The 14,169-nt window shown below is 41.6% G+C and overlaps 1 protein-coding gene across 1 annotated transcript in view; it reads left to right on the top strand.

Moving 5' to 3' along the window:
• METTL16 (methyltransferase like 16) overlaps positions 1–14,169 on the top strand; it is a 118,812-nt gene that overhangs the window by 44,633 nt on the left and 60,010 nt on the right. Inside the window, 1 exon segment of the mRNA XM_033922630.1 lies at positions 12,340–12,468. Within this exon segment, the coding sequence (XP_033778521.1) occupies positions 12,340–12,468 (129 nt within the window).

A 14,169-nucleotide genomic window follows, 5' to 3' on the forward strand; every position in this document is an offset into this window, starting at 1 on the left:
AGTGAAAGCAATAGGAGACAAGAAAAATTCATTTCAGAAATGGAAAAAGGACAAAACCGGGGAGAACTGGAAAGAGCACAGGAAGCATCAAAAAGAATGACACCGCGTGGTTAGAAGAGCAAAAAGAGAATATGAAGAGAGGCTAGCCAGGGAAGCATGAAATTTCAAACCGTTCTTCAGATATGTTAAAGGGAAGCAGCGCAGCCGGCAAGGGAGGAGGTGGGACCGCTGGATGACAGAGATAGGAAGAAAAAGAAGTGGCGGACAGACTTTTCAGCAGTATTTACAAAAGAGGACACATCCAACATGCCGGAACCTGAAAAAATCTTCAAAGGAGATCAAACAGAAAAATTAACATCCATGGAGGTAAGCCTTGAGGACGTACATAAGCAGATAGATAGATTAAAAACCGACAAATCTTCGGGCCCGGACAGAATCCACCCTAGGATATTGAAAGAATTAAAGGAGGAAATAGCGGAACTACTACAGCAGGTTTGCAATCTATCCCTGAAAACAGGCGTGATCCCGGAGGATTGGAAGATAGCAAATGTTACGCCATCTTTAAAAAAGGAATCGAGAGGTGATCCGGAGAACTACAGACTGGTAAGTTGACTTCGGTTTCAGGGGAAGATGGCGGAAGCGCTGATAAAAGACAGCATCGATGAGCATCTAGAAAGGAATAAACTGATGAAAACAAGCCAATATGGCTTCTGCAAGGGAAGATTATGCCTATCGAACTTATTGCACTTCTTTGAAGGAATTAACAAACAAATGGACAAAGGGGACCCATAGACATCGTATACTTAGATTTCCAAAAAGTCTTTGACAAGGTATCCCATGAACGCCTAATACGGAAACTGAGGAACCATGGGGTGGAAGGAGACGTACATAGATGGATCAAAAATTGGTTGGCGGGTAGGAGTGAAGGGCCACTACTCTGACTGGAGGAGGGTCACGAGTGGTGTTCCGCAGGGGTCGGTACTCGGACCGTTACTGTTCAATGTATTTATAAATGATCTAGAAACAGGGATGAAGTGCAAAGTAATAAAATTCATAGACGACACCAAACTATTTAGTGGAGTTGGGACTAAAGAGGACTGTGAGGATTTACAAAGGGACCTGAACAAACTAGAAGAGTGGGTGGCGAGATGGCAGATGAAGTTTAATGTAGAGAAATGTAAAGTCTTGCATGTAGGAAACAGAAGCCCGAAGTACAGCTATACGATGGGAGGGCTGGTAATGAGTGAAAGTACTCTAGAAAAGGACTTGGGAATAATAGTGGACAAGACAATGAAGCTGTCGGCACAGTGCGCAGCGGCCTCTAAGAAGACAAATAGAATGCTAGGTATTTATCAAGAAAGGTATTACAACCAGAATGAAAGAAGTTATCCTGTCATTGTATCGGGCGATGGTGCCCCCGCATCTGGAGTACTGCGTCCAATATTGGTCACCGTACCTTAAGGATATGGCGATACTCGAGAGGGTTCAGAAAAGAGCAATGCGATTGATAAAAGGTATGGAAAACCTTTCATATGCTGAAAGATTAGAGAAACTGGGGCTCTTTTCCCTGGAAAAGCGGAGGCTTAGAGGGGACATGATAGAGACTTACAAGATCATGAAGGGCATAGAGAAAGTGGAGAGGGACAGATTCTTCAAACTTTCGAAAACTACAAGAACAAGAGGGCATTCGGAAAAATTGAGAAGGGACAGATTCAGAACCAATGCTAGGAAGTTCTTCTTCACCCAAAGGGTGGTGGACATCTGGAATGCGCTTCCAGAGGGTGTGATAGGACAGAGTACGGTATTGGGGTTCAAGAGGGGATTAGATGATTTCCTGAAGGAGAAGAGGATAGAAGGGTATAGAGAGAGGATTACTATACAGGTCCTGGACCGGATGGACCGCTGCGTGAGTGGACTGCTGGGCATAATGGACCTCTGGTCTGACCCAGCAGAGGTACTGCTTATGTTCTTATGACTCCAGTTTGATATAAAGGTCAAAATATGTTTAATAATGCATTACTTAAGCAAAACACATTAAATATTTCCTTAGCAACAGCAGCAGATGAATCCAGAGACTAGTGGGATAGCACACATCTACCAGCAGGTGGATATAGAGAAACTGATTAACAGGTGGTCCTATTGGCTGGCACGCCTCCTGTATCTTCAGTCTGCTCTATCTCCAGCAGGCGGATGGTTGCTATTCAACTAGCACCTGAATTCTGGCTGTGACTGGGCAATGCTATTTCTCCTGTTGAGGTTTCTCTTCAGTGAGACGGCAATATTATTCTCCTGTTGAGGTTTCTCTTCAGTGAGACAGGGGTGTCCGGCTGAACGGTGCCAGCTTTAGGGTTTACACCTGGGTCCCCCATGTCCCCTGCCTCACCCTCCTCCAGTGATAGAGGGTCTGACTTGGTCTCCATTTTACTTCTTTCCCTTCATTGTAAAAAAAAAAAAAAAAGGAAGACCACAGTTTCTACAATTCTGCCCTGTTTAGTGATGCACAACCGGCATTTACCGGCACTGTCAACTGGTTATATTTCTTTTTTAATTCTGTTGAGGAACTGCGAGTTCTGTTTGTATTTGTGCTATAGCTGCGTCTTTGGGTTTATAATTTGTTGAAACTGACAGGGTTTGGCATCGTGTAGATAATTGATTTCTTCAACCGCTAAGCTTAGTAGGGTAGTAGGGAATGCTGCTATATCGGGAGTACAAATTTAGAAATATTTAAATGTGTGGAAAAACTTCTGTGCACGGCTCCTTTGTATACACAGGTCAAGGAGCCGGTGCCTTCCCGCACGAACAAGCATGGTTCTCATACACTGGAGGAAGAACCCTAGCGTTTATGCTTTTATTACTGAAGCTAACTTTGGTCAGGGGTTTGACGCGGCTGTATTAAAATTAATGGATGGGCTCCGGGTATGTTGCTTAAACACGGGTTAAGGAGCCAATATTTTTCTGAGAGCAAGAAGCGTGCACTTCTGCTCCGACGCTAGCGGGAGCGCTGCAGCGTTTGTGGAGTTCTCACCGAAGCTGACTTTGGTCAGCGTGGTGCTGCTGCTTTGTTTGAGTTTATCCAGATAGCTCCAGGAATGTTATTTAATGCTACTCAAGGAGCCAGTCCCTTAAAAGCGAGCAAGAGGCTCGTACTTGTGCTTCCTGTGCTGGCGGGAGAGCCACAGCGTTCAGTGAGTTTATTTTACAGCTTTCTTTTATTAGCATATGTTGCGGCTACTATATTTTCGGGTCGGATGTGTTGGAAGTGTTATGGCAGTTTTATGCAATGATACTGCGGTTGCCCTCGGTGTGTGCATGTCGCCTGAGTTGGTTATTTTGTCATGATAGCGTTTTTTGTTCTTTATGGAGACTCTGAGGCTCTTAGGAGAGTGAATTTATGTGGGATAGCACACATCTACAAGCAGGTAGAGATAGAGAAACTGATTAACAGGTGGTCCTATTGGCTGGCACGCCTCCTGTATCTTCAGTATTGTTCCTTGTCCAAGCATCCGGAACCAGTAATATGCTTAACATGTAAAAAGCTTCTTTCCCATAATAAATTTCAAAGTTAATAATAGAAACTACAACAAAGTATAACCAAACTTCTGAAACTCATGAAACCCAAACTGAGAGCCAATAATCAGAAAAGGGCGGGGTTCTGGATTTATCTATTGCGTCTAAAGGAAAGAAAATTAACAGGTAAGAACATAATTTTTCCTTCCTTAGCAACAGCAGCAGATGAATCAGAAACTAGTGGGATGTAGCAAAGCAATCCTCAATCTGGGTGGGAAACAAAAGGCGGCTCCACAATGGCCAAAGAACCAAAAGCAGCCTCCGTACATATATAGAAACATAGAAGATGACGGCAGAAAAGGGCTACAGCCCATCAAGTCTGCCCACTCTGCTTACCCACCCCCTGTCTATGCCCTAATGACCCAATTTTCTTATCTTGACCCTCGTAGGGATCCCACATGGGTATCCCATTTATTCTTAAAGTCTGGCACGCTGCCACATCCAACCGGTAATGCTTAGAAAATGCATTCTTAGAAGACCAAATAGCCGCACAACAAATCTCTTCCAAGGAAAAACCTCTGGACTTAGCCCAGTAATTAGCCATCGCTCTGTTTGAATGGGCATGAAGCTCTTCCGGCAAGCGCTTCCCTGACATCAAATAAGTGGAAGTAGTGCTCTCCTTGACCCATTGAGCGATGGAAGCTTTGAACGCTGCTATACCTTTGTTGCATCCCGCGAATAAGACAAAGAGGTAAACTTACCAATTCTCTAGTCACCCAGTCAAAGAAATTGATCAGATTTGTCTGACAAGATCTACCTCTAGTGAATCCATGTTGCCTCCGTTCCTGTAATACACAGGATTTCAGAAACATGACAATTCTCTGTTTTAAAAGTGTTTCCATTAATTTGCTTACCACAAAAGTCAGACTTTCCGGCCTGTAATTCCCTACTTCTTCCTTACTTTCACTTTTGTGGAGAGGGACCACATCCGCCCTTCTCCAGTCCTCCGGTACCACTCCCGACTCTAGAGACTCATTGAAAAGATCAGTCAGCGGAGCTACCAGAACTTCCCTAAGTTCCTTCAGCACCTTCGGATGTACATCATCCAGCCCCATCGTAACATGCAAAAAGTCCATTTTGCACAAAATGATCAGCTTGCAACAACATAGATAAATTTTTATCAACATGTACACGAAGGATTCTAATAAAAGAAACTAAAGGATAAATATTCCCTCCCAAAATTATGCTGTCGTTTGGTTACGGCTGTCCAATCATTTTCAGTGGAGTTATGTGGAGCTCATCCTCCATTGTAGAAATTCTCTGCAATGCCATCTCCACACAGTCTACCATCTCCTAAAACTCTGTGAACACTACTCCCAGGCCTGCAGTATTCTTATAGTGGTCCTGGCTGCAGGGTCTGCTTGCTGTGAACAGGTCATCCTTAACAAGGTGATGATCCTAGAATTGCTGCCAAGGCCCCAGGGCCATCTTGAAGGACAATATACTCTCTCTGTTTGCTGCCTGATAGGTTTAGTGCTTTTTGAGGCCCCTGTTCAGGGAAATATTTTCCCCTTTCTTTTAGTAGACAAAGATTTTCCTCTTTTTTTTTTTTTTTTTTTTAAGACATTGGATTTGCACACTGGATGAGCCTCTCAGATTCATAATTAGATTTGTAAATCTTGAGGAGCTGAGTATGTCCTTCTCTCAGACTGGCATCAGATGGCTCCCTAGTCCCTATTTTTCTGCTGCTGTTTTGCTCTGGTTTAAGCATTCCTGTTTTGTCAGGTCTGCTCGATTTTATAGCGAGATATGTTTATAGAGAGGATGCTACCTATTATGGCAGGATAGTTTTTCATGAAATACAGGGATGGTAGAGACTGGGTTTGCAAATACATTTGCTTATTAAAAACTGCAACACATTTATTTATTAAATACCTTGTGTTACACACCAAATTACCCTAGGCGCTCAGGGCATGGTACGACATGAGCTTAGATAAAACATTTCAGACATAATGAGAACGAGAATTAGAAAATAATTACAGATTTCATCATCAAATTCTAGACTCAAATCAGAGAAAATATAAAAATTAACATAAGATCTAAAATCCCAGTAAACAGAGATAAAGAACACATTTGATATATGAATGAGCCCCTGTTCTCCCCCCCCCATACAACAACCAAGGCAGTAAATATATATATATTTTTAATATCTTTATTCATTTTTATACTCTCAACAAGTATTTTTTAATACAATACATCATATACACTTTAATATCACTTTTTGATCACACATATATTGAAATCATAATATAATTCCTCCCTCCCACCCTCCCTTCATTATAACATTATAATATAATAATTTAGATATAATATAATATATAATAATATAAATAATTTGAAGTTAAACCCACCCTCCTCCCACCCTATACCTCAATGAATAAAAGGGGAATAAATATCATCAATCCTTACAATAGTTTGTTAATGGCTCCCAAACAGCAATAAATTTATTATAGCGCCCTTGTTGAATAGCACACATGTGAATTTAAATGAATAGAAAGAAAGGCATGCAATCATCATCGGTACCCAGAGCATGATTTATTTTAATTTATAATATTTTATTGAAGAAGTACAACAAATACATAATAATATAATACAGTAAAATAGTTATTATATTTACCATATTAACTTCTAATAAATGTTTATCATTCTTTCAAAATACATTTTTCAAATTACCTAATCAATCTCTCAATATATTCCTTCAATTTCCAACCCCCTTTATCCTTTACCCCCATTGTTTTATTATTACAACATTATAATAAATGAATTAAACAGAAATACAATTCAAGTAATTTAACACATATGGTCAAGCAGATCTGGGGCCAGCTCTTCTCTTGGGGTTCTGTGGGAGTTTGGGGTTAGGGGAGAGGATTGGGGTACTTGGTTTGTGTTGTCCTATGCTTCTATGTTTGTTTTGCAAAATTTCAATAAAAATGTTTCAACACTAAAATCATTCTTCCTATTTCCCCCCTTACCCTAGAATGAAAGGTGACATGAAATACCAAGTATATAAAATGCAAAGAACATATAAAGTATTAAGAATCATACTTCTTGCTTTTGAGGATAATTTTTGTATATAAGGTTCCCAAATTAAAAAAAAAAACATGTTAAGGAAATAAATAAATAAACAGAATGAAGGGGGATAAGGGTGAGGGGGAAAGGGAAGGGGTTAAGGGGGGATATAGGAAAAAATAGATTAGGTATATAGAAATATATTTTGGAGGAATGATAAAATATGTATGCAAATGTTTTATTATGAATTTAATTGTAATGAATATCTCTTTGTATTATGTTATTGTATATTTATTTGATTCCTTCAATAAAATGTTATAACATAAGACAAAAAAACAACAAAAAACTAAACGTGTTCTTCTAGGAAATTTACGAACCTCCCAAACCTCAAATAAAATTAAATGATGGAATTATTATTATGGACTGATTTATTTTAAACCACGGTTCAATAGCGTTGTGCAACAATTCCTCCAAGTGTTCCCTCCAGTGCAGCATCACTTGCTCTTTGTCCAGGCTGATGCAGCAAAGCTCACATCACCAACACCGTCACGTGATCTACAGGCGCGCGGGGGAATCCGGCTGCACGTGGAGGTCTGATGATGCTGCTGGTTGCTGCGCGTGTCAGTGCGAGCCTCGCTGCAGCAGTCCGAGCAGAGAGCAAGTGCGGCTGCGCAGGCTCGTACACTGCCTTGTGAACGCCAAAATAAACGATTTCTATCCCCGTGGGATTGCCGCAAATCCCGTCCTCGTGCCGCTCAGCTCGCCTGCGACAGGCTTCGTTCACAACGTCTCCAGGGTCTCGCGCGACGCTTTCAAATCTCCTGCGTCCTGACCTCTGACGCAACGTCCTGTTTCCGGAAAGGCGGGAGGGAGGGACGGTGTGCTTGTTCTGGAGAAGGAAAGTTGGGAGCTTAGTGGTGGGCACCCTCAGGTATGAGTTGGATGGAAGGGGAGTTTGGGGGAGAGAGATGGCACATGGGGAGGAGGGAAGACTGGTCCCCCAATGCGTGGCTGAGGCATTTTTGCCCCTGGTTAAGTGTGCTTGCCAGCACTCCTTTGGTAACTGAAGGCAGAATGAAAAAGTGACAGATGGTGCTGCAGAGCTGGCACTCGTGTCACATTGTTTTAAGACCGGAAGAGAAATTAATTGTTCGCTAATGCTATGTTTTATTATTATTATTGCTGTGTAAATTGTTAAGTGTGTTGTCAGTGCACCCAACATGCCCTGTGAATGGCTATTGTTGGTTACTAATCTTATCATGTCAGTTTTATAAAACATAACCTTTTGTTGTACTCTCCTCCCTCTGTATTCACAGGGGTTAGGGGGCGGATCTGACCCGCGAATACGGAAAAACCACAAATGACTTTTTAGGTGTTATTTGTGTGGGTTTTTTGTTAAAATCCTCGGAAATATGATATTGCACTACCAGCACGACTTACGAACACCAATTTCTATCTCCAGATGCCGGCATCACCCCTTCCCGTCTATGCCAAACCCCCAAGGGGTCCCTGGACCTCCGAGCTTACCACCGCTTTCCAGAGAGGCGGCTTGGGGTGTGAGAAACAGCCAGGGCCTCGCTCCTCCTCCTCCACAACTTCCCACCCACATTCCAGCACGGCTTCTCTCTCACTCTTGCATGACCTTGGCCACCGCCACCGGCCTGGGATACGTGACGTGAATGCACAACGTCAACGCCATGTGCTGCACCACGGCTGCCGAACCAGTTTGGGAATTGGGACATGGCGGTGAATTGTGGGCAGAGCCGAGATCTCCTGGGTAGGGAGTGGTTTCAAGGGGGAGGTTGTGTTATTTTGGGGGGTGTTTTAAGAGCTGCTTAAAATCGGACAGTGGTATTTATTTGGCACATAAAATGATAAGCTGGAGGAGGAAAGGCTGGAACAGCATTTGGGTTATTTGTAGGACTGAAGGTGTGTGTTTCCTCTGCTTCTCGCTTCATATTTTGGGTGTTAGTTTATTGGCTCAGCTATTCTTCCAAGCTATTGGGGGAGGGGGAGGGGCCTCAAGGTAAAAATTGCGAATAAGCGAAACCACAAGTGCTGAATTGGCGAATACAGAGGGAGAAGTGTATTTTACACAGCATGATTTTTTTTTTCTTATGGTAAATTGGGTTTAGGTAGGTTTTGTAATCAAATGGAACCCAACATAACACAGTAAAATGACAGCATAGACAGTATGGTCTATCTAGTCTGCCCAGCAAAGTACATATTGTGCCTTTAGCTCTGTGCAGGTTAACCCACTTTTTGGCTAAAATCAAGACTGTTTCTGGGAGGAGGAGAAAGCCTGGCTCTTATCACAGGCCTTTAAGATGGGTAATTCCATGTCAGCTGGTCCAGTTTCAAGGAGGATCCCTAGCTGACATTTTCCACAGATATGGGCCCCCTAATTCTGTATGCTTTGTATAAGGGAATAACTTTAAAAGAAATACGTAGATTACAAATCCTACAAAACACGGCAATAAAAATAATTACTAAAAAGAAAAAATTTGATCATGTGACTCCCCTTCTAAAGGAAAAGCTTTGGTTACCTGTAAATCATATAAAATAGCATTATTTACACACAAAATTTTAACGAATAAAGCTCCTGCATTCTTAGAAAGGCTTCTAATCCCTTATATTCCTACAAAATCCTTAAGATCGTAAGAGAAATCTCTCCTCTTAGTCCCTTCATTGAGACTCATTTATTCAAGGAGAGACACAATCTTTTCCGTCACGGCCCCTCAAATCTGGAATTCGCTCCCAATCAATATAAGGGAAGAAAAATTACTTAGTAAGTTTAAAAGTCTCCTGAAAAGCTGGCTTTTTAAGGACGCTTTTAACTGAGTCATGCAAATTTTATATATTCAGGATGCTGATAGGTGAAAATTGAGCAGGTATCCTTTTCCCCATCCTATTGTTTCATCACCTCGCCCTTTTTATTTGTTTATAAATTGTATTTAATCCTTTTTTACATTATGTGTTTGGTTGGTCTAAAGTTGTTTTAACCGTCTGGTTTGATTAATGTGTTTTTCTTTTTTTACTCCAATTTTATCATTATATTGTAGATCGCATTGAATTACGATTTTGTGATCAAATCAGATTTCTATTAAACTTGAAACTGACTTAGTATGATCATGCCCCCAAACTTTCATGAAAATTTTCAGAGGATATCCGATTCTGAGATAGTTGAATGGGGAGCCTTCAACCGCTTGACATGGAATGACCCCATATTGACAACTTTCTATCCTTTTGTTTCAACCCCTGGGTTAGCTCTTCTACAACCCCCTGTAAACTTAAGATTCATTCCTCAACATGTTTTTATAAAACTGATTTTAGGAAATTTGCACAAATAATGAACATTTTGTGTACAGATATTTGAACACACATTAACTGTAATTTTCTTCATTATAATGGCTAGCTTCTCTCTCCAGGCATGAAATACCCCCACCACCACTACCACAGCAGTTTCCTCCCGCCTCAGGTTCCATTTTTTTCATCTCTCGCTTAGTTTATAATCCCTTCCCCTGTTAAGTTCATTATCCTGCTTTCTCTACCTTTCTTTAGGGGTGAATATCTCCATTTTTTTTTTTAACCCCTTCCTTCATCTTTTTTTTCTGTTTTCTACCCTCTAGCACACTCTGCCATAGAGTTCTCTCTGTATTCCCTCATCCTACAGTTCTCCCCTAACTCCCAGCAAGACCCCTGTATCTGTCTATCCTCCCAGTGTATCTTCCTCACCTTACTTTTCTCTGCCCCAAGTCCCATGACGACCCACATAATACAATCTGTTTCTTCTCCAGCCCTCCCCCCATCCATGACATATACTATCTACTTTCTCCAGAACCCCCTTCCTCCCCATGGCACAGGCTATCCCATCCACCTTATTCCAGCTCTCCCATGGCACATAGCACCTCATCTACCTTGCTGCACCACTTTCCCTTCACAAGGCACATATCACCCAATCCATGCTTTTTCCAGGCACAGGAACCCCCCTGCCTCCCTCCCTGTGTGTTCACCACTCCAGCATGAGGAAGAGCTGCCCAGCAGCAAACTGAAAATTCAGTGGCATATGGTCCAGCATAAAATTTTCAGGTTTGCCAGCCTGCCTCCCTTGGTCCACGTATTGGGCCGAAAGTCTTTTAACAAAGTTCCTAAAGCATTAAGAATCACCAGAAAGCTTTCTTCTAAGATTTGGAAACATCCTTTCAATATTCATATGTAAATAAGCCACAAGAGCTTTAGAGGATTTATTTTCTCTATCCACTAATGCAGAAACATGATGGCAGATTTATTTATTTATTTATCTATCAGTATTTGTATATCACTTATAGCTTAAGTGGTTTACATTCAGGTTCTCAAGCATTTTCCCTATCTGTTCTTGTGGGCTCACAATCTATCTAATGTACCTGGGGCAATGGGGGATTAAGTGACTTGCCTGTGGTCACAAGGAACAGCTTGGGATTTGAACCCACAACCTCAGGGTGCTGTAGCTCTAACCATTATGCCAAGTGGCCCATCCAGTCTTCCCATTCGCTGCATCCACTGTCTCCTCTTCCTAAGAGATCCCATATGCCTGTCCCATACATTTTTTGAATTCATTCACAGTCTTTGCCTTCACCATTTTTACTGGGAGACTATTCCATACATCTATCACCTTTTCTGTAAAAAAGTATTTAGGTTTAGAACAAACCCTAGGAAGTTCTTTTTTACCCAGAGGGTGGTGGACACATGGAACGCGCTTCCGGAGGCCGTGATAGGCCAGAGCACGTTACAGGGCTTCAAAAAAGGATAAAGGGATTGAGGGGTACAGATAGGAGTTGAGGTAGGTTATAGGAATAGTCAGGGACCACTGCACAGGTGATATGCCTGAAGGGCCGCCGCGGGAGCTCTTCCTTATATCTATTATGGTACATTATTCTGATGACATTTATCATATTTCTCTGTTACATGATTGCTGTACGGTGCTGTTTCATGTTAGCCCAACTAATGAGATAGAATTTGCCTTCTCCAAGTTAACACCTCAATGTATCCTTGCTTATATTTGGTCATTTTACTTTTGTTTCAAAATTGTAGGTTGAACTGTATTTGTTGTATACCGTCTTCGTTGATAAAGAGATTAGGGGTAAAATCAATATAGGTAGTAAAGAGTTAGCTGTCAAAACCTGTGCACTCAGCTCATATTCTGTAACAGCCGGGTTAGATGCCAAATGCGTTAAAAGAATAGCAGTGCAAATCTACAGTTGTGTGCCAAACTTTACATGTGAACACTTAATGCCATAATAATGACTTGAATAAAGGGTGACATCTAAATACAGTGGTTGGGCACCTAAATGCAACCATTCCATAAATTGCACGCAAGGTTAATTGAATTGAAGCACCCTTGACATGCTCATTCTCTGCCCGTGCAGTTGCGTGTGAGAGAAGTTAGGTGCTTGGCTAACAGAAAAAGTTAAGTCATTTGCATGTGCATCTGCTCATAGTTCTCATTAATGCCAATTATTGGTACTTATCTCTAAGTGCCAGTTAGATAATTATGCTACATGCGTAACTGATCCTGTTCTGTAGCGGGGTGCACAGTGGTGTGCATAATTTTAGGCTCCGTTTATAGAATTTAGGGGTGAATGCATGTCTTCAGCTTGGCGTGCCAATTTTTTCAGTTACTCCCCCTTTAACAATATATTTTTGATATCTAGGAGATTAACTGTCACTTTTGAGAGGTTTCCTTGTGTTTACTGGTGTTTTCTTTTACTGTTTGCATATTTTTAGGATGGCTCTTAATAAGTCCATGCATCCAAGAAATCGATACAAGGATAAACCACCTGACTTTGCACATTTGGCAACAAAATACCCTGAATTTAGACAGCATGTGCAGGCAAACCTCTCAGGAAGATTCAGGTACGTTCTTAGAAAAACAAAAGCTTTTATAGGAATTCTATATTTCCAATGTAATATATAAGTAGTAGTACTCTATACTAGTCTAATATATTCCTAGAGGCTTAATAAGGTTTAATTAATTAATCAGCTCAATAATAAGGTGCAGACAGTAGTCCAGAAGCAAGAGGGGTGCTATTCAATCTTTTGCACTGAGTGTCACAGTATGATTTTCTCCCTGTTGGCGAGAAGTTATATGTGTGAGCTTGCTGCAAAGAGCTCCTAGCTCTCAGAGAATGAGTACGTTCCCTTGAGGCTGGAGGAGCTGAGGGAGACAAAGAAGTACATAGAGGAGACCTACAAGGATGTTGTAGAGAAATCCCACCTTCAGTCTTGTAGTCCCTCTTCTGCTTTGGAGGAGAGAAGTCTCTTAGAAGGAGAACATCATCCTGGTGAAGTAGGAAATAATCCTGTAGCCAGGACCTGTCCACCAGGGGATGCAATATCCTCTTGCATCGAGGGTGTGTCTGTCTCCAGGGGCTTCTGCTCAGGAGGGAAGGGTTAGGACAGCTGTTGTAGTTGGTGATTTGATTATTAGGCATGTAGATAGCTGGATGGCTGGTGGGCGTGAGGATCGCCTAGTCACTTGCTTGCCTGGTGCAAAGATGGCTGACCTCATGTGTCACTTAGATAGGATTTTAGACAGTGCTGAGTAGGAGCCAGCTGTCTTGATACATGTAGGTACCAATGACATAGGAAAATGTGGGAGGGAGGTTCTGGAAGCCAAATTAAGGTTCTTAGGTAGAAAGTTGAAATCCAGATCCTTCAGAAATGTTTCCAGTTCCATGCGAAGGACCCAAGAGGCAGGCAGAGCTCCGAAATCTCAATGTGTGGTTGAGACGATGGTGCAGGGATGAGGGATTTAGATTTATTAGGAACTGGGTTACCTTCTGGGAAAGGGGAAGCCTATTCCAAAAGGATGGACTCCGTCTTAACCAGGATGGGGAGATAAAGCAGCTTTTAAACTAAGATGGGGGAAAAGTTGACAGTCACCCAGGAGCAGATGGTTTGGTGTGGAGTATCCTTGAAGGATACTGTTGAATCAGAACATTTAGGGATTCCCAATAAAGAGGTTTCAAAAGTGGTGAAAGAAAGTCAAGAGTGCTTAAGAGGGAAGCAGAGTAAAGATGTCAAGTTATCCCTGTCATCTTCTCAGCAGCCTGTAGATACAAGGAAAAGGCACAATTTGAAGTGCCTGTATACAAATGCTAGAAGCCTAAAAAAGTATAATAGGAGAGTTGGAGTATATAACACTGAATGATGAGGTAGATATAATAGGCATCTCAGAGACCTGGTAGAAGGAGGACAATCAATGGGACACTGTGTTACCTGGGTACAAAATAGATCAAATTGGAGGGGTTTGTGCTACATGTTAGAGGGAATTGAATCAAATAAAATAAACATTCTGCATGGCATAGATAACTGTGTGGAATCCATATGGTTAGAAATTCCATGTGTGAAGGAAAGGAATATAAAGGTAGGGTTATACTAACATACCTCGGGACAGAATGAGCAGATAGATGAAGAAATGTTTTCAGAGATTATGAAAGGTGACAAATTGGGCAACAGTATAATAAAGTAAAAAGGAAAGAGTGTGTATAATCACACAGGACTCAGCGTTTTTTGCTTTGTCCAGCTTCTGCCTGATGTCATATGGAAACCGTT

This window comes from Geotrypetes seraphini, chromosome 15 (genome assembly GCF_902459505.1).
Source record: "Geotrypetes seraphini chromosome 15, aGeoSer1.1, whole genome shotgun sequence".
NCBI classification, from domain to species: Eukaryota; Metazoa; Chordata; class Amphibia; order Gymnophiona; family Dermophiidae; genus Geotrypetes; species Geotrypetes seraphini.